The sequence below is a fragment of the Pangasianodon hypophthalmus genome, chromosome 14 (genome assembly GCF_027358585.1).
Source record: "Pangasianodon hypophthalmus isolate fPanHyp1 chromosome 14, fPanHyp1.pri, whole genome shotgun sequence".
In the NCBI taxonomy this organism is placed as follows: domain Eukaryota; kingdom Metazoa; phylum Chordata; class Actinopteri; order Siluriformes; family Pangasiidae; genus Pangasianodon; species Pangasianodon hypophthalmus.
This window is the reverse complement of record NC_069723.1, coordinates 16,049,098-16,069,081: the sequence shown is the minus strand read 5'-3', so window position 1 is coordinate 16,069,081 and position 19,984 is coordinate 16,049,098. Positions and strand designations below refer to the sequence as shown.

Genomic DNA, 19,984 nt, shown 5'->3' with positions numbered 1-19,984 from the left:
CTTGTCCTTTCAGCATGTCATCTTTTTACAATTATAAGACACAGAGCCACTGTCTATGCTGATCTGGTTGTTGTGCTCTGTGTTTGCATAGTAATGTCCTCCGTGGTTGTGCAAGAATCAAACAAAAACAGTGGAGCAGGTTGGCCAAGCAGTCGAAAGTCAACCATCCGGATGTGAGAGCGTTATTATGAAGGAGACATTTTATTATAGACACCACCCTGAAAAAAACAAACAGTACATAAAGGGCTAAACTGAAATTTATAATTTTTTGACAAACTACACTTTCAGAAAGTGGTAGGGACCCATCCCCAGAGTATTAAGCCAATATCCAATATTAAGCCTACTGTGCTGGCCCTCACTCATCAAAAAAATGACTTTTGACCTTTAATTCTCATCTGTCCAATCACCACAATGGCTCATTGGAGCAACATTCACCTCAAAGAGCCATTTTATTCATGAATGACACACCACTAATATTTGGCACATCAGTGAAAATTTCAAGCAAAGTGACTAAAACCCCCCTTACCCATGATAAAATCACTGTAACACATGCCCTTGTATGGCTTAGTGATTTATATTTAAAAAAAAAAAAGTAACAAAAACTATATGATAAAATCCAGTGTTCAATTAATTATTGAAAAATATTTGAAATAAACCATTCTTCTGCCACGCAATGTAGTCTGTTATCATTAAGCTTTGGTTGCTAAGCAACGCTGGCAAATATTAGTGTATTTTGTTGACCAAACATGACGCATTAATGTGGTTATTTTGGGATACACACACAGTGTGAGTTTGTGTGTGTGTATATGTATGTGTGTGTATATATATATATATACATATATATATATAATATATATATATATATATATATACACACAAACACACACACACACACCAACACACATGAACAATTATTACGCAAATGGTATTTCTCAGCTTAATTTTATTGGTGAACAAATACAATGGTCTCAGTTGATCGTAAATGTTTATTTCACATCAAAATAGAATGATTAATTTTAAGAAAAAAATGTGATTTGTCTATCTCAGGGGAAACTATTAGCATGCACAATTATTAGGCAACTTTTAGTGTGCACAATTATTAGGCAACTAAATTTCAAATCATTTTTTCTTTCACTTACTTGTTTATTCTTCAGTCTTAAAGTATTATTTAACAAATAACTAACATAAAATAACATATAACAATTAACAAAAACCAATTTTGGCCCTTCAAAACTATTCAGTGATGAATATAGCCACCCTTCTTTTCAGTAACCACCATGAGCCTTCCATCCATTGAATCTGTCAGTTTCTTGATCTGTTCACCATTCAGGTTTAGCTGAGGCAGCCACTATAGCCTCCTAAATGCTGTACATAGAGATGAATTGTCTTCCCTCACTGTAAATGTCATATATATAAATTTTTTTTTTCAACGATTTGACTGTAATTTAACAGCATAGTTATCTTGTCAGGTTAGCTTGTGTCAGCTAGCTGTCTTGTGTTAGCTGTCACTGAAGACTGCAGTGAAGTGACTGAAGTTAATTCTTCATCCTCAGTCTGCTATCATCAGTAGAAATCAGTATAATCCAAACACACATTGCTTCACTCTACTACATTACATTGCTATGTCCTACCCAGTGGCCTAGCTCAGCTGACAGTAGCATGGTTATGACTAGCTTATGATCCATGGATCATGTGCATATGGCTCATGTCACTTCTTTCTTTTATATTTTGTAAGTTTTGGTTACGCTGTCCATGAGTAAATAACTGCAATAAGTCTAGTTTTCAAACCTTCTACCTTCTGTAAAGCCAGTATTCATAAATCATTACAACTGTGCTTACAATTTTTTGTAAGTTGGTAATGATTCATTGTAAGCATTTTTATAAACTCAGGATGACATTTGTTTTTATAATTGTTAATAAATATTACAGTTACTTTATCATTATTTACAGGTCATTATTATTGTGCACACACTTATGTTACAATATGATTCTAAGTTGTCATAGTATGTATCACACAATATTACAGCTTTATGAATCATTAGAGTTTTTAAATTGCTTATGGGGAACCACAGCTCTAATGATTTATGAATACTGGCTTCACAGTAAGTGTTACCAAACGTTTTTTGTTTGTTTGTTGGTTGGGTTGATTAATATCTACTTATTTCTTCACACATAACATCAGAAACTTCTACTCAAGTAGTTTTCTTGTGGGTAACACCTTTTACACCCATGGTAAGCATCTACCTTGTGGCTGCAGAACTGATGCTCACTTGGATGTTTTTTTGTTTTTTCCCCATTCTGCATAAACTCTAGAGACTGTTGTGTGTGAAAATCCCAGGAGATCAGCACTTTGTGAAATACTCAAACCAGCCCATCTGGCACCAACAACCATGCCACAGTTAAAGTCATTGAGATCCTGTCAGCCAATAACAGGAATCTAAAGCTACACTAGGCACAGGTTCACCAAAACTGGATGGCTGAGGATTGGAAAAAGACCAGATGATGCTTTTCAACAGTCAAATTTACTGAAAATACATTTTCCCCATTCTGCTGTTTTTATGTGAACATTCACTGAAGCTCTTGTCCTGTGCCTACATGATTTTATGCATTGTGCTGCTGCCACGTGATTGGCTGTTTGGATAATTGCATGAATGTGCAGGTTTACAGGTGTTCCTAAAGTGGCCAGTGAGTTTCTATATAATTTTACTGAAGTATGACTATTGCTTACTTTATACAACACTGATAAGGAGCTATTGAATTAGGTAATAACTGTATGAAGCAATTCAGTCGATGAGCAAATAATGTCATTTCTTTGTAGCTGTCAAGGCATTATCCTGCAATACCATTATCCACAAATGCAGTATGGGAAATCCACATCTGCAACAATTATATGATACTTTCACTTCAGTACAGTGTATGCAAGCAGTTCACTTTAGGCTCTGAGACAGGCTGCAGAATGTAGACTATATTTGATTACAAGCCAGTATCTTTGGCACAGAGTAATGCTCAGTGATCTTGTCTGCCTTAAAGAGTCATTTGCACATCATTGCCAGGAAGTGGCTGCACTTGGGTCAGGCTTGGCATAGCACCACTGAGTCAGAAGCAGTCCTACCGTTTTGGAGGAGGGGTGCATTAAATAGTCACAGTTGCAAGCCATTCACAGGTAGCCCAGTAAATTCCAGAGTAAAATGATACCACATTTGGCAAAACATTAATCTGTCTGATTAACGAAGGAAACTGACAAAAATAAAGTGTGAAAAGTGTACCACACCCAGAGATTTCTACAGGCATGTGGCTTGTGTGTGTTACTTTGCACTAATGCAATGTTTCGGTTGAAACAGGCTGCTGAAAATACATGCAGGCTGTGTGTAATGCATGAACACTATTTTAATAGACAGAAAAACACAGTAATGCGTATTCTCTAGTAGTTCATACATAAAGTTAATTACCCTATGTGTGTACCAGACATTACCTCATCCTTATTTATACTACCTTTACAAGTAGAAGGAAATATCTAACAATTATCTGTCATCTTTATCAGAAGGAAGAATAAAACTGTTTACTGTTTATACAACCTAGAAGAATTACTGGTGTTATTAAGTACAGATTGTTTCAGAGTTATCGTGAAATATTAATATTCATTTTATAGTGTAAATATTAAGATATGTGCTGAATCGACTCAATGTGAAAAAAAAAAGTGCTTGTCAAAGTTTTAATAATGCATGACAGGAAAAACAAGAAGAACAAGAAGGCAAGAGCATTGATTGCCATCTTGTACAGGGAACAAGTATCTCTTGGAGGATCAAGAGCACATTTCACAGTTCACGCCTGTCTAACCGGTATCACATAACAAGCCTTATAGCAAGTGTTTACTACAGCTGTGGTCCTGTATGTATCTGCCATTATTTTTAACCCTGTAAACTCCCAGGACATATCACCAGGTAATGTATTTACTGTATAACCTGCGGTATGACACAAGCAAGAGTGCTGTTGTACTGGACATCAGCATGGCTGATTCGGCTGTAGGCACAAGGCTGCAGGCTGGGTAATCACACCTGTCAAACAAATTGTTCTTTTTTTTGTGATCATTTCAATAGCCCCACTATTTGTTATTACAACACAGACATTTTCACATCCTCTTTTTTTTAATCTAAATATATACCAACAGCAGTATTGCAATATCCAAAACTGCTCTTCCTTCTGTTATTTGTTTAGCAGAGCTGAGTGTAGATATGTCAGCCTGGTGTTTTTAAGCTGCCTAGGCAGAACTGGGCACTGTACCAACTAACATCATTACTGTACTGGCCCAATGCATCCATATTCAATTTATTTCAATATCGACAGTAATTCTTAACTGAGTAAATCTAATTCTATAGTCTTTATCACTTTTTCATGACCGGATGTCGAGTGACGTCATGCACCTCATCATGCCAGCACGGTATAATTGAATTAAATGCACAGAGGTCATGAATAATGTAACAAGCAGTGGGAATACAGTGGCGTCTGCATGCATAGAAGATACAGCATTAAAAGAATACATTTTCAAAACAGAATGAGGAGAGGAATTTTACATGAGACTTTGGAACCTAAGTGTTATTGATTGATGGGTTGTTTTTTTTTTTTTGCACTTTAAAAGGGTTTCTTCAACCACATTATTTTGTCTGTAATCAAAGCCTGGTGTTGTTTCTTGGAACACAGTATCAACGAAGGCTGCTGTTTGGTTTTTGTGTGTAATTTTATATTCTGTGGCATGAGCACAGGAACGCCTCGGAAAAAGGCCGTCTGCCTTGACTGGAGAGCAGCTCCACACACAGAACATTTTCCCAGCTTCTCTGACCACCCTTTAAAAGCACTTTACATGTTTTAAGTAATTTTGGGCAGTCGCCAAAAGCACATTCTAGAGATTACATTACTTAAGTATGCAAGATATTGATTGCAATAATCTGAAGAGCTTCAAAATGTTTTGAGCTGGCTACTGTAAAATCAAAACGTAGAGCTTCTTCTATTGATCTATCCTTCCTTTAAATCTAGTGCATAAGATCCATATCTGAAGAAAATCAACAAAAAAACAGTAATTAGATCCTAAGAGAATGTATAATATTAACAAAAGTGACACATGATAGAGTTATGGAACTGGAACTGGTTTGTGCAAATTGCAGTGTTGGAACCTGTGATGTGATATGAAGTCTATGATGTTTTTTTGTTTTTTTTTTAACGTCACACATTCATGCCTACTATCTTGCTCTAATTCACACATTTAATGGAAACATTCAGGATATTACATCTAACGTGTTCTTTGGCTTGATCTGTTCCAATAATCAGACAATATTAACATTAATGTTTCCAGTGCAAAACATTTGACTCAATTTCTGTAATCTAATCAACTACACATGCACGCACATATACTCTCTGATTAAAAGATTGTGGAGATGGAAATGTGTTACAATTAATTAAATACCAAGGGTTCTAATTGAATTACTTGAGTAAGGAATAAAATTTGACTTTTATAGGAAAGTAACACCGGGTTTGTGTGACCACCCAGAATGTGATTATGCTCCACCACAACAGTTTGCCAACACTTACTGAATGATACATTAATCACTTATATTTATATGTAAGATCCAAAAACAAATTAGTTCATCTTACCACTATCATCTTACCACTATCACTGTAACAGCCATAAAAGGTTGTTCCCTCTCCAGCCTCTCTGTTATTTTTCTCTTGAAAATATAATGCAATGTTACTGAGAAACTGCAAAAAAAAAAAAAAAAAACACTCTATGTTTCCTCAAGGCAGATGTATTCAAACTTTTTTTCCCCTGTGAGTCCCACTTCCCAGTTTTGGAAAACTCGCACCCCCTCTCAACCTCCTCTCAACCCCCACCCACTGGACAAAAAAAAACAAACAACCAAAAAAAGTCTTGTCAAATTATTGCCAATAATTAACTAGAAAATTAAATTAAGTAAAACAAAACCACAGTTTTGTAATACAGCAGAATGGGGGAGGGTGGTAAACTCAGTGCACAGTAAGAAGCAGTACATTTTAAATATAATCCTTTGAAAAATTGCTTGTCGAGTGGTTTCGGACAGTTACAGGAAAGCAAAGCAAACAAACAGTGTTTTAAATCACTGTCCAGTTGTAGTTACTGTCAAAATTATTTGTAAAGTTAGATTTTACACTTCCTGTAGCCCTATTTCATGTTTATTTCCTGTCCTTCTTATCTCATAAAACATTGGCAAACTCCTTTTTGATGGTTTTAGAAAGGCTCTTTGTTTTTCTGACTTGTAATATGAAGAACATTATATTTGTATTGAACCCGCCTGTTTGTTTGATTGACATGGTCACTTACCGGTAATAAAACTTAATTCCATCTCTGCATCCGTATGAAATTCTCTTTCAGAATTGAGCATCCTCCCGGCAGTAATTCTTCTGCAATATTAATTTGTCTTCATTGAACCATTTTTTTCTGCTCATTGTCATGCTGGTTTCTGTTTGTTTCTGTCTTCTTTGCTCTTGTAACATGTCTACAGATGCCTGTCAGGCATATACAAGTTGGATGCAAATGCAAGGATTCAGGTAAAACACCCAGGAGGCACCAGTCAGGTGATAAGTGAATAGGCAGGGACAGCATCAATAAGCAGACTGAAGCAAAATCACACCAGGGTAACATCCACAGAATAAGCAAACTCAATAATTTGCTAGTAAATACCAGCAGCAAGGCTGTGCAGTGACTGAGTAAAAGACCAGGTTATTTACGGGAGTCTCAGGAACAGGTGAAGCTGATTAGTTCAGAAATATATGTCTCAGAAATATATTATATTTAAATTACCTATATTGATAAGTATATTGTAAAAAAATATTTCTGGAAAATATAAAAGAAGGCATGAATCAGGACAGGGTTTAAGATTAAAGCAAATTTCACCTTCTTATAAATGATGTAAGAGTACACCATGAAACTATTTTTAAACAAGATAATGGGAACACAATTCCATAATTACAGCTCCATCACAACACCCATTCAAGTGCAAACAGGCCTGCTAAATCAGTCTGGTGAAGATGATGCTAAACATCTCTATTTCCAAACATGTTCTACTTACACTTGACTCAGTGGCATACTTAAAGGCCTACAGATCTTTAGCCCGGTGAATTTACAGTTATTGGTTAGAACAACCACAACGAAGTAGGTCACAAACACAAGCATGAGAACAGGATGTTTTTTGGTGGCAGTTAAAATACAGTGCTGCAAAAGCCTGCAGAAAAGACACTTGCTAATCCTTGTTTTTTTTTTTTCAAATTACATAGTCTACTATAGTTGATGCATTTTCTATATGCTCTTTGTGTTATTATTCTTCTTGAATACCAGTTATCACATTTTGGCATTTAGCCCAAAGTTAACTGCCAAAAAAAATCCTACTACATTGTCTAAAGGGAATATATTGCAGGCCCAACCTTGTTCCTGAAGATCTACTTGCCATTCCAAATTTAACAAAGCACACCTAATCCAGCTAAGCAAGGTACTCAGGAGCTTCTGAACACTACAGAACGGGGTGTTACCTATAGTAGGGCTGGAACCAAACTCCTAAAGATTCCTGCTCTACTGGTCGACAGCACTGTAATTCTGTAGGTGCATCATAATTACAAAATGAAAATGCAGAAATAGTTTGATCTGGAGTCATTTTAGATGAAACCCAGCTTTTTCTTAGTTAAACAAGTTGTGACATATTTCACCAAAATTTGGTTTTTTGGTGTTCACTGAGTGTTGATTACATTATCGCCTGTGGATGAGGCAAATGTAGTTAATTTCAAAAGGACTGGGTATATTCAATGAGTGAAAAATGAAAAACAAAAAAATTAACTTGTCTATTGTATTGTAGCATCCCTTTAACACAAAACTGGATTTTTGCTGTATTGTGAATTTTATAGTTTGAAATTTACATGGTATGATAACCTAGCAAAAAGCAGCCACTATCTAAAAAATATTTTTCTCTTGTGCAGATCATTTTAATTTAAAAAAAAAACTTATCTCAAAGCCTATATTACTCAGCTTTTGCTCTGTACTTTCAACAATAAATTCTTGCTATGTGCAATTTTCTGATATGTTTTAGGCCTTTGTGTATGTTAAGTTAAATGGTGGGTGTATGTGTTTGCAGTCTTGTGGCTTTATGTTCAATTTAGAAGGCCGCTGACAGACTTCCCTAAACAAACTAGACAAACTTCCTTAAAAACTATTTTCTTTTCATTTAACCACACTATAAGCTCATCCAAAAGTGCTTGTTTAAAGAGATCCTGAAAGTTCCATGGTGCCCAAGCAGTCTTGTCAGAACTTGATTAGTAGGCCATGGCAGGATAGAGAGCTTCTGCTTGAGGACCATATGAGGCCAGGGAATGTGGTGGGGCATGTTTTCTGGAGTTGTTTTGACAACGTGTAACGGTGACAATCACTGGCTTCTTGTAATGTCACACAGATGAGTTGGTAGCCACTGATTCAGAATTGCTGAATAGAAGTCGGAGCAGTACTTTATCCAGAGGGTATGACACTTTACTGACACCATCATTAACATCACTTAGTGGCTCATGGAAATTCCTGTAGCTCCCCATTGATGTTAAAGTGAAATTAATCGATCGTTGTGGGTATACAGTGTTCCATGGTGGCACAGATTCACAGTGGTCCCACAGTCATTTTTTCCAGGCCTTCTCTGTCTGTTGCTGCTCTATTCAACATGTCCTCCTGCTAGTAAACTAAGAAATGTGTTATGTTCTCTGTCTATCTTAATGTGTACTATATGGTGACAGGACATGGCACATTTTAAAAAGTTGTGTCAGTAATCACCCACAAACTAAATAACACCATTTCGATGCTTGAAGGTGTAAATTGGACTGTTGCCTTTCATAGTCTGGCATAGATTTCCATTACATGCGGCTGTAAACTTCAGGTGTCGGATGTGTCGTCAATTCCAGCATGTTCTTGTACTAAAACAAACAGTGACATCAGAGAAGAAGGTATGCAGGCAGCTTTATGCTTCTAAACAGAGACAGCTTTCGCAGCCCCTGATGGGGTTTGTGGAATTGTGTTTCGGCTTTGAATAAACAAAACAACCACATGTGCAGGTGCTGTGGTCTAAAGAAGAAAGTCATGACCTGAGCTATCTATCCAGAACACAAACAGTCCAGAGAGCCAGACTTCAGCTGCCGTACGGACATTCGACATGTTTGATGTGAGAAATTAGTTAATATTTAATGTGACGGAAATGGTCTAGAACCTTCCTAGTAATGATTTATGCAATCTGCCACAGTGCCACAGATGAAACGGCAAACAGCAAACTTCCAAACTTCCAAATTTCTGCATTGTCTGTGTTTTAGAGCAAGGTTTCTTTTTACTTTTTTTTTTTTTTTGGATCCTAACACGAAGCATGTGCAGACTGTCAGGTTGTTGAAACTAATGACCTTCCCAAAAAGCACAGTCCTTGCCAAAAGACTAATTAGTATGATTTAGCCAGCCAGTAATCCCCTTTTCTCAACACATGTATCAAATGCCACATTGTGTGATGGACTGGGAATCTAAACTCTTCTGTTTGGGGACAGAGTCAAATAAAACTTGCTGTGTCCAACTGGTTTATTAGTTGTACAGCAGATGAGACATATTTACCTAATTTCACTGAAGCTTTAAACCTGGACACATTCATAACTACTGTACTGCTTATGACAGGAAAAATACAGTAATATTAACAAGAATAGATGCTATGCTCATATTGTGTGTGTTTCCAGAGCCAGAGATGTTGTCCCTATTACAATTCAATGCTGTGGATGTGTTGCACATCCTGTCCATGATCAGAGTATAATAACACAGATCTATCTGTATAATTTGGTTTTCCTGACAATACCCATCTCATACAAGTCCTTTACACTGTTAAACTGGTCTGTCAAATCATATTATTCTACACTGTGCTGTCTTGCCTTTCACCTGCTATTGGTACAGTGTGATATGTTTGGCAGTTGCAGTCATCCAGAACTGCACGCAAGATTTGAATGCTTACAGAATAAACACTCAAGTAAATAACAATAGTTAATAAAGGTTTCCTAGACATTTAGAAGTTAAAAAGAGCTTTGGTATTCAGTCATTTTAAATATTTTTTAAATATCTTTCACCCAACCTAACTCTCTTTTTTCCTCTTTTTCTGTCTCTTAGATTTTTGGCTTCGTCAATGCCATCAGCACAGTAGGCAACGACCAGCGGAACCTGCTGGCGTTCCGTTTCTCTGCCCTCAACCCCGTAGTGGACCCCTGGGTCTTCATCATCTTCCGCAAGTCCATCTTCCAGCATGTGCGAGCGCTCTTGCATTGCCGCTTTAGCAAGGCGGCAGTGAAGAGCACAGCCCAAGATGGCCTCTCACATCGCTTAGAGACAATGGTGCCTGCAGAGGCCACCACTCTCCAGAGCAAAATGTTCTGTAGCATCCCTCAGTGAGAGCCAGCAACAAATGAGGGGCCAAGGGACATACTGAAATCTAGAGACATTTCATGCATTTGTTAATATTCAGTAACCGCTTTATCTTGGCCAGACCTTATTTCAGAAACACTGGGTGTGATGCAGGAATACACACTGGATTGGATGCCAGTCCATCACAGGATTCACACATACAGGCAATTTTGTATCCCTACTCCACCTACTGGCATGTTTTTGGTAGGTGGGAGGAAACCAGGGAACGTGGTGAAAATCCCCAGTGGACTTGGGAAGAACATGCAAAACTAGAGCTCAGTAATGTACAGATTGATGGACAGTATGTACAATATATATATATATATATATATATATATATATATAGTGTGTGTATGTGTGTGTGTAGGAATGGGCCTTCTTATGGCCTGTATGTACATTCCTAAGTATGTGAAGCACAAACCATGTTTGAGCTAAAGAGTACTTCAGAACTACTGTTGTCTACAATAGCCAGCTATTCCCTTTAGAAAGACAGTAGTGTATCATTAATAAATATGGAAGGTTTATCATTAAAAAAAAAAAAAATCGAGTAACACTCACTGGCCATTTTATTAGGGACATCCGTACCCATGCTCATTCATGCTATTATCCAATCAGCCATGGTGGCAGCACAGTGCACAAAATCATGCATATGCAGGTCAAGAGTTCAGTTAATGTTCACATCAAACATCAAAGTGGGGGAAAAAAATGTGCTCTCAGTGACTTTGACTGTGGCATGGTTGATGGTGGCGGGCGGGGTTGTTTTTGTGCTCAACTCCTGGGATTTTCACACACAACCCTCTCTGGAGTTTACACATAACGGTGCGAAATACAAAAAAAAACAAAACAAAAAAAACACCAGAAACCTGCCATAGTTGGAGTCACTGATATGACATTTTTTCCCCACTCCAGTGTCTGATGTGAACATTAAATTAAACTCTTGACCTGTATCTGCATGATTTTATGCATTGTGCTGTTACCACATGATTGGCTGATTTTATAATTGCGTGAATGTGTAGGTTCGCAGATTTTACTGATAAGACTGGGTGAGTGTATATGTCAGTTGATCTGTGTAACACCATTCCTTCACCTCTAATGAAATGCAAATGAATAAGAAGACAGTAATTCTTTAGTTTGGTTCCCTCATTTCATGCTAACCATAAGCATTTTAAATACATCCTTAATAAACCTTGGCATGTTTACAGGTTAGTACATTTTTCTCAAAATCATAGAATTTATTAATTTTGTAAATGTCTTAATGTAGTTCTGTATATTTGCACTTCTCCTCCTTCAGTGTGAAGGTAGGTGCTCTTTTCACATTGTCTCAGTTCATTTCAAGGCTACTGTCACAATGCATCTGTTAAATACCTGGAACAGGTAATACGTATCATATGAGTTTTACTAGGATCCAAACTAAACTCTGAATTAAGCTAGAAACCGAGTGAAGTGTTGTAAATATTGCTTTTAGTGCATGCAGTGTCTTTTGGTTAGACATTGGTTGTGCAAAAATAAATTACATCTAATCACACGAACACAGTGTTTAATATTGCAAGATGTTAGAGTTATGAGGTTCCATCTTATAATTCTTTGTTTATTATATTGAGCTTCAAAGACTTGACTCTCTGCAGTTCAGACACATAACCTTCTCTCTCTTAACTTTTAAACAGTACTGTGTAGAATTCAACACATCCGTGTACATTCTGGGTCTTATAAACGTATACATTTAATTTAATCAAACATGGCAAAAGCTCATAATTTCAAAGTCACAATTGTCCATCTTTTTAAAAGTTTTTCAGTGGTCGTTTTTATTCACGTCTCTCAGCACAGAAAAAAATTTGCACTTTCTGTTAGCTGGGTACTTGGTCTCTGTGGTTTGTTGTTTGTAATGTGACAAAGAACAGATTTTAATACAACATGTGGTATCAATCATTTATGTTGTTAAAATCCTAAAAATCATTTTTGTGGTGTCTGAAACATCTTGGTTTTGCCTGACCTTCTCTTTTAGCTCGTGGCGCAGTTATAATTCATACTCTGCCTAAATCAAAGTGCTGTACAGATGCTTTTAGAACTGTTCTCAGTGCAAATGCTTGACGGGAATCACAAACACAAAGCATACTGTGAGCAGGAGATAATTTTACCTTCCATAGTTGGCTGCTGGAACATTTTTGCTATCACAAAAATGCCCTGGTGATTTGTATACACAGCGTTTGAGGAAGTGGAAGGCATTAATATCAGCAGTGGGAAGTGTGCAGGTGGTCTCCCCGAACTTTCAAAACAGACATATCCTCCATTGTATATGTGGTAGCGGTTTTGTAGATAACAAGTCCGTAGTTCCATTTTTTCCAACTTCCATTGTTTTAACAGAATATTACAACCACTTGCTATCACACATCATATGTAAACCAGTTATCTATGAAATATACTAGAGATGTTCTTATTTGATAAATGCATTTTTTTGTGTTTGTAAAGGAAATCCTCAGTGGTGTATATAGCAGTGAAGTCTTTGTACGTACAGTACATGCTATGTCTGGTTTGTGTGAGTTTTGTGTGCAGCATATAAAGCTTTTCTCATTCTGACTTGCACTCAGCTCGTTTTTTTCATTCGGTGTTGCAAAAGAGAGGTTTTACTTGCCCAATCATGGAGAGTTGTAAAAATAATAAACACTTCTAAAGAATGTGCAGTGGCCTCAGTCATTGACTGAACACTTGGGGAGCGGTTTTGATTGATCTGGTCACATTATGCTACTTGCAACATGTATTTCATATATAATATAATGGTCCAAAAACAATTGCAATAGCAGTGTAAATAATTAAACCAGAGTAAATAAAAAACTTCAAAGAACAACTTAAATGCAATGAAGTGGCATTAAAAACAAAGAAAATGATTGTAATATAGAAAGACCAATATTTTAGCAGTAAACCCGGTAGACAATTAAGACAATTGATTTGACAATTTCAACCCCAGTATTCATGTATGAGCTAATATTCAACTTCAGGGTTTTTTCTGGGTTTTTTTTTTCAGACACGGGTCCTATTTGTCTAAGAAATTGTGAAACCAGGGAATATAAAGCCCTGAATACACTCCGCCAAGTTCCAAAATAATGAAAACTGTAGGCTAGAATCTGTCAGCAGCCTTATTTGTCAGTAATTATGAAGCAGACTGGTTTGTGGTTCTATCATGGCCTGCTAAATGAAAACAGAGCGACCTGAATGAAAGCAGTGACTTGATGCCTCCAGCAGGGTGGTATAGAGGTCAAGCACTGTGCCAACAACTGGAGGAAAAGTAAATAGACGTGAAACAAAAGAATGTACTGCATACAGGAACTGGGTTTTCAGGCAAAGTCAGTTATGCCTCTGAGAATCACAAGTTTGTGTTCAGAGCACACCACAAATACGCCGACATGACAGTACATGCTTCCCCAGATGTACACAGTATGAGCAAGTAAAGACAAAAATAACATCTGCTTTGTCTAATGCAGCCCAAGTTGCATCTGAATCTGCCAAATTTACAGTTCAGCTCTGTTGTCACTCTGGAGATTAGCCTCAGTAGTAAACATGGCACCCAGTCACAAAATTTATGAAAAACATACATGGCTTGATATTGAATTAAAATTAATTTGTTTAGATTTGAACATTTTTAGAATATACAATTAAGGATATACATTGTCACAATGCAGCTTTAATTGCTCTTTAAATCGCAGCATTTAAATCATAAATCGCATCTCTAATAAGTAATCCAGAGGTGACAATAGAAAGGAAAAACTCCCAGAGACAACATGAGGAAGTCCTCTTGAGAGGAAACTCAAAAGGGAACCACTTTCATGTGACACCGGATAGTGAAATAATAAATCATTACTTCTTCTATACTAACTGTATACTATACTGTATGAACTGTAAGTGTGTTGAAAAGATGTTCAGTATCAGTGTCATAGTCTTAATGATTACAGCAACAGTTCTGACATACAAGTCCACAGTATCCAGGTAGGATTTAAACAAGCAAGGGCGAGAGCTGGGCATAAACTGTTTTTCGGAAGTGCAAATCTTTAGGGTATCCATGTGTGACTGTATTTACCATGTCTATTTATTAACCTTGTCTGAGCATTGAGCTATAGCAATACCATTCCTATACAAGCTTCTATTTAATCCTTTTAAAATCTCGAAGACTTGCTAAAATATAGTTCCAATATAACCAGAAATAAGCTCTAAATATAAAAATGAAACTAAATTTAACATTTCCATACAAAAAAAACAGAACTGACATGATGGCAGTCTATTTTTGTATAGGCTGAGCAAGCCAGAGATAAATCATTTCCATGAATCAGTGCTAGACTTGAACTACAGTACCTTGTATTTGTGTATTCATATGTGTGTATTCAGCCTCCTTAATAGTCATCAGATTCATATGGATTACAAATGACATTTATGCAGATTGTTCCAGCCAGTATTGTAAACCAATATGCTCTTAAAGTAAATTTAAGAAAAATGAAAGTAAAACTTTTTAAGGCAAAATTCATAATTTGTTAACAGATCTGGAATTTTTTTTTTTTTTTAATTAAATTAAAAAATGAAAACTGCTATCATCAGGAGTTCTCAAATTTGAATCCAGCTATCCATGCCCAGGAGCTAAGGGAGCAAAACTGGCCAAGCATCTGGGTAGGAGGGATGGAATACTCTCTCGATCCTGTCAATCACAGCAACACTATCCAATCATGGGCATCTGTGAGTTCATGTATGTGGAAGAGGGCAGATACTGCTTTCCTCTGAGTGTGTTACACTGCCCTGTGATGCTGCATGAGCAGCAGTTCGAAAATATGTGAAGGCTAGGACTTCCGGGTTTCGATATGAGAGAGTAGCACGCACTTCACGACGGCTCCGTAAAAAATCCAATATAACTTTGTCAGAACATCTTTTTAGCAATTGTGAACATTGATAAAATTATAGTCTCACATCCTAGAAACTACTAGCCGACTTTAGGATTTAATTTGTCCAGTTTTCCAAACATGCCGGCCAAATCTCGGAAAAAACACTGGACCAGGCCGCGGCCTCCGGCTTTAATGTTGAAGAAGCGCCTGAAGAAGATGCTCCAGAGGCGGGTAGTTCAGTCATCCTCAACGCGATCTCTTCCCTTCGCGCGGAACTTCTTTCAATCAAATCGGACATTGGGGAAATCATAGATTCAAAGATCGAACAGCTAGCTGTCGCTATCAGAGGAGAACTTTTTGCTGCCACCTACACAAAGTGACATTTTGACTGCCAATATCTGATTACATAGCTATCTAGCAGGTTGATCAACATGACATTTACTGTGTGAGGAAATCACACTTTTTTCTTTAGGTTTTTACCACCTCGACAGTTAAACTGACTTATTACCCATAATGCTCTTTGCAGAAAGGCTAGATTAGAAAGTAAATAAAATATTTTAAGTATTTCATTTCCAGAGTTCAGTCACCACAACATCCAACAGGTTTTTCAACACTGCAGTTCATATTTATTTTCCTTCATGTTGCACATTCTCTGTCTCAGCATCAGAAAGTCAGACCCTGAAGTTACTTCTAAAATACTATGACTCATACAAATGGTTGCAAAAGGCCAGGAAATGGAAGGAGATGTGTAAAAATAAGAGAGGTGTTGAGAAAATGTAATCATCTGCATCATGCTGCAATGCAATAAAGACAGTTTAAACACGACTTGAAAAGTTTACAATGTTCCTGAGAAATGATACGTTGACTGTATTAATAAAATAAGCAGTGACTCATATTGCAAATTCAGGAGCTAGTTAGGAGACATCTTTTCCAACTCTCACAAATGTTTTCTTTGACAAAAAAAAATAATAATGGTGTGTCTCCTGCAAAGATGCTGTCTGAGAACCGGAAAATCTTCAACCACAGAAAAGCAGGCTCTTAGTCCTAGTTACAAAGAGCACAGCCGTGGTGCAGTAAGCCATGGTTTCCTTGAACAAAAGTCACAATCTCATAGTGAAAGTCATTTCTAAGTGTGTGTGTATGTGTGTGTGTGTGTGGGGCAGTTTGGTTTTTCTCCACTGTTTGCAACGAAGTCAATAAATCTTGATAGTAAGCAATGTGAACACTGCAAAGCCTACACAGATATTTCCTACAGTTCAACATCATACACACATTCACTATTTTTTCCACTGTGATTGTAGGTGGCCAAATTGGGTGCTAATTTCACCAGCATTCATTATTTCCAGGTTTTGGTTTTACGTTTGCTAAGTGACTTTGTATCACCTTTCCAGTAATCTGTGTTGGTTCATTGTAATTCTTCTGTGATGTTTCCTCTCGTGGCTTTGCCTCACACATTTATCAGTTGTAATGAGCCTAAACACATACCTTGGTAGCTAGACATATGTGAGTGAATCCATATACACTTGGAATCTCTCAAACAGTTCACTCCATCCACACAGGATACAGAAAATTATGGTTAGATTTACTGATGTCCTCACAAATTAAAGCATGTTGAAAAATACATGGTTGACTTGTTTGATTAGAAAATAAAGGACTAAGCAGCATTCATTCATTCATTCATTCATTCATTCTTCACTAACCACTATCACTATCAGGAACACTGGGCACAAGGTGTGAGAATTCACCCCGGCTAGGTTGCCAGTCCATTGCAGTCCATTCACACTTCACCACTTAAGAGTAGCCAATTCACCTACTGGAATGTTTTGGGAGGTTGGAGAAAGCTGGAAAACCTGATGGAAACCCATGAGAACACGGGGAGAACATGATAAACTCCACACAGAGAGGAACCTGAGCACAGGACTGAACCTGCGACCCGAAAGCTGTGAGGCAGCAAAGCTAAGCAGCAGTTTAGTTTAAACTAAAAACAAAACAAAATAAAACAAAACAACATATTTACATATTTGATTGTACATACTTTATACCAGAGCAGGCAAAAACGTAACTGTATTTTGTTATTATACTTAAGTATTGTTTTGGCATGTTTATACTTTACTTTGGTGTTATTGATATTGTACTCTTAAGTGTTATTGGAATACCTGTACTCCAAATTGATTACGTTTCCAAGATTAACTTTTTACTTCTTGCATTCTTCTTTTAGATAGACCTTTACTACTTGTTAAAAATCTCAAAAGTCTCTTCTTCTCTTATGCAGCCGAAGATATGTCATAGATAATGTCATAGATAAATTGAAGTTTCGTATCTATTCAAGTTGTTTAAAAAAAATAAATAAATTGTCATCTGCAGTGACCTTCCCTTGCTACACAATGTTAGTTAATGCTAAAGTGATCCATGTGCATCTGAATATCAATAAGCCGCATAACTGCAGTGTAGAACTTGAGGATGAACACCCCTGGCCCTAACCTCAGTAAAATGGTTCAATATGCTGCAGTAAACAAAGACTGAGGTGTCTCCTTTGCGTTCCTAGAAGGCATGAACTCCATCTAATTTGAAAAAAGCATGTTGAGGAAAGTGTCACTTAATTCACTTAATGTTAACTGGCTATATTTAACTAAGATAGTCTGGTTTAAGTTTTTTTGCTAAGACTAGCACTGATTCCAGTAGCTAATATAAACAGATTCCAGTAGCTAATATAAATTGTAAATATTGGTTATTTATATGATATCATACTTCTGATTAATTCATTATTGGTCGTGTTAGTCTTGCATGTGAGCAGCAAATTTACAGAGATTGAATGAGGTTTTCAAGCCAAATGGCAGAGTTGCTTTAAAACGAAAATCATTTTCTGATAGTGAAGTGAAGTGATAGTTCTAGATAAGTAATAAAAGTTACTTTTCACATGAAAACATGACATTACCTTAATATCATTAGTTAAAAACATTTACTTTTTAATACTGGAGTACATTCTCAAAAATAGCTACTTTTTTTTTTTTTTACCTTCATTTGTGTATATTTTTTAGTTGGATAGTTCTACTTTTAAATGGAAAAAAGTAAGATTTTGACATATTATCTATACTTTCACTTAAGTATAATTCCTCAGTACTTTTTCCAGCCCTGCTTTATACAGATTCTATATAGAACCTGGATTACTGTAATTGTCATTGGTAGACTTTGAGTACCTATGCCAAATGCAGCTACGCTGTCTCACCTTTCAGTCCACGCAAAATAATAATAATAATAATAATAATAATAAACAACACTTTGAGCTATACCTGTATATCACATCATGTTGCTTTTTTTTGAGCTCGTCACTGATAAAGGGCAGTACACTTCTGTCAAGGACCTCAGTGCATAAATATAAAAGAACAGCTCCCTCTAGTGCAAGATGTACAAACATTATTGCTGACGCTGGGGCCACAGCAATGCTGGGGTAATTAAGATCATAGACCTGTGACCATCTAAACACAATAATATGTTCAGACAGTGCTTGACTCATTAAGCTTGAACATTTGTTTCATTTAGCACAGCCTTTATCCAAAGCAATTTTCAACAAAGAGCATACAATCCAGTCAGCCGAGTGTTACGGGCCTCAGTTGTTGAAGGATCCAACAAGCAGTGCGGTAATTTGTACTGGAACTCTTTCAATCACTAGCTCAGAGCCTTTAAGCCACTGCTTCTTTGTATGAACCTACAGCAATTAGCTGAAGTTTATTACTTATTTTATAAAAAATATAGCTGTTCTGTTTAAAAAAAATATCTTACTGAATTAACAGGCTTAATTTACTTGGTTTTTTATGAGACTGTCCTAATTAATTGCATTCTGATCCTATTGTCAGTATTATAACAGTGCTGTAGCACAATTATTTCAGCTCTTGGGTCCCCGGTTCCCTGGTAATACAATAAAGGTGGATTTGCCCTGTGATGAACTGCCATCCCATCCGGAGTGAATCGTAAAACAGAGTGTACAATAGCTGGGTACACTCGTGAGTTAATGAACAAGGGCTGCACTATATGAATTTAAAAAAAAAAAAAAACATTAATATATAGTATAATAGTGTGAATATCATGATGATTTGTGATGATCAATCAAGACTCAAGTATTTATATCTGACTGGATGTGTTGCAGGACCAGAAAATGAAAGTTAGGTTTATATCTCTTCTTAAATGAAATAAAGTTACTACTGTAAATAGTTCAATATAAAACATCATCAGGACACCATTCTTACTGACTTAGAATAAATTAAATAAATTTTTATTTAATATTTTATATATACCCCACCAACATGCCATTAGGTTGAATTTCAAATGACTGCCTATTATGATATAATGTAGTGTTTTATACTCTACATAATGTACTACATGTAGTGCATGCCATTTGAGAGTCAGACACAGAAAAAAATCCTTAAACTACAGATCCTTTTCCACACAGTTACACTGCACTCTAAAGAGAAAAATATCTTTTATCAGATTTGGCTCCAGTTGACGGTGTAAGAGTCACACACTGTGTGTGAGCTGTTAATTTACCGCCGCTCTACAGTGAATACTGCATTGTAGAAATGGAGACAATCAGAGACACTGCATGCTGATACCAAGAAGGAGAAAAGAGACAGTGAAAACATGAATGCAAGCA

At 36.6% G+C, this 19,984-nt stretch overlaps 1 protein-coding gene across 2 annotated transcripts in view; it reads left to right on the top strand.

Moving 5' to 3' along the window:
* Positions 1-13,057, top strand: part of ptgir (prostaglandin I2 receptor) — a 32,174-nt gene extending 19,117 nt beyond the window's left edge. For both annotated transcript variants that reach the window (XM_026934953.3, XM_026934952.3), the window contains exon 3: positions 10,187-13,057. In XM_026934953.3, coding sequence (XP_026790754.1) covers positions 10,187-10,465 — 279 coding nt within the window. In that variant the 3' untranslated portion in view covers positions 10,466-13,057. The remainder of the gene's footprint in view (positions 1-10,186) is intronic.
* The last annotated feature ends 6,927 nt before the right edge of the window (positions 13,058-19,984 follow it).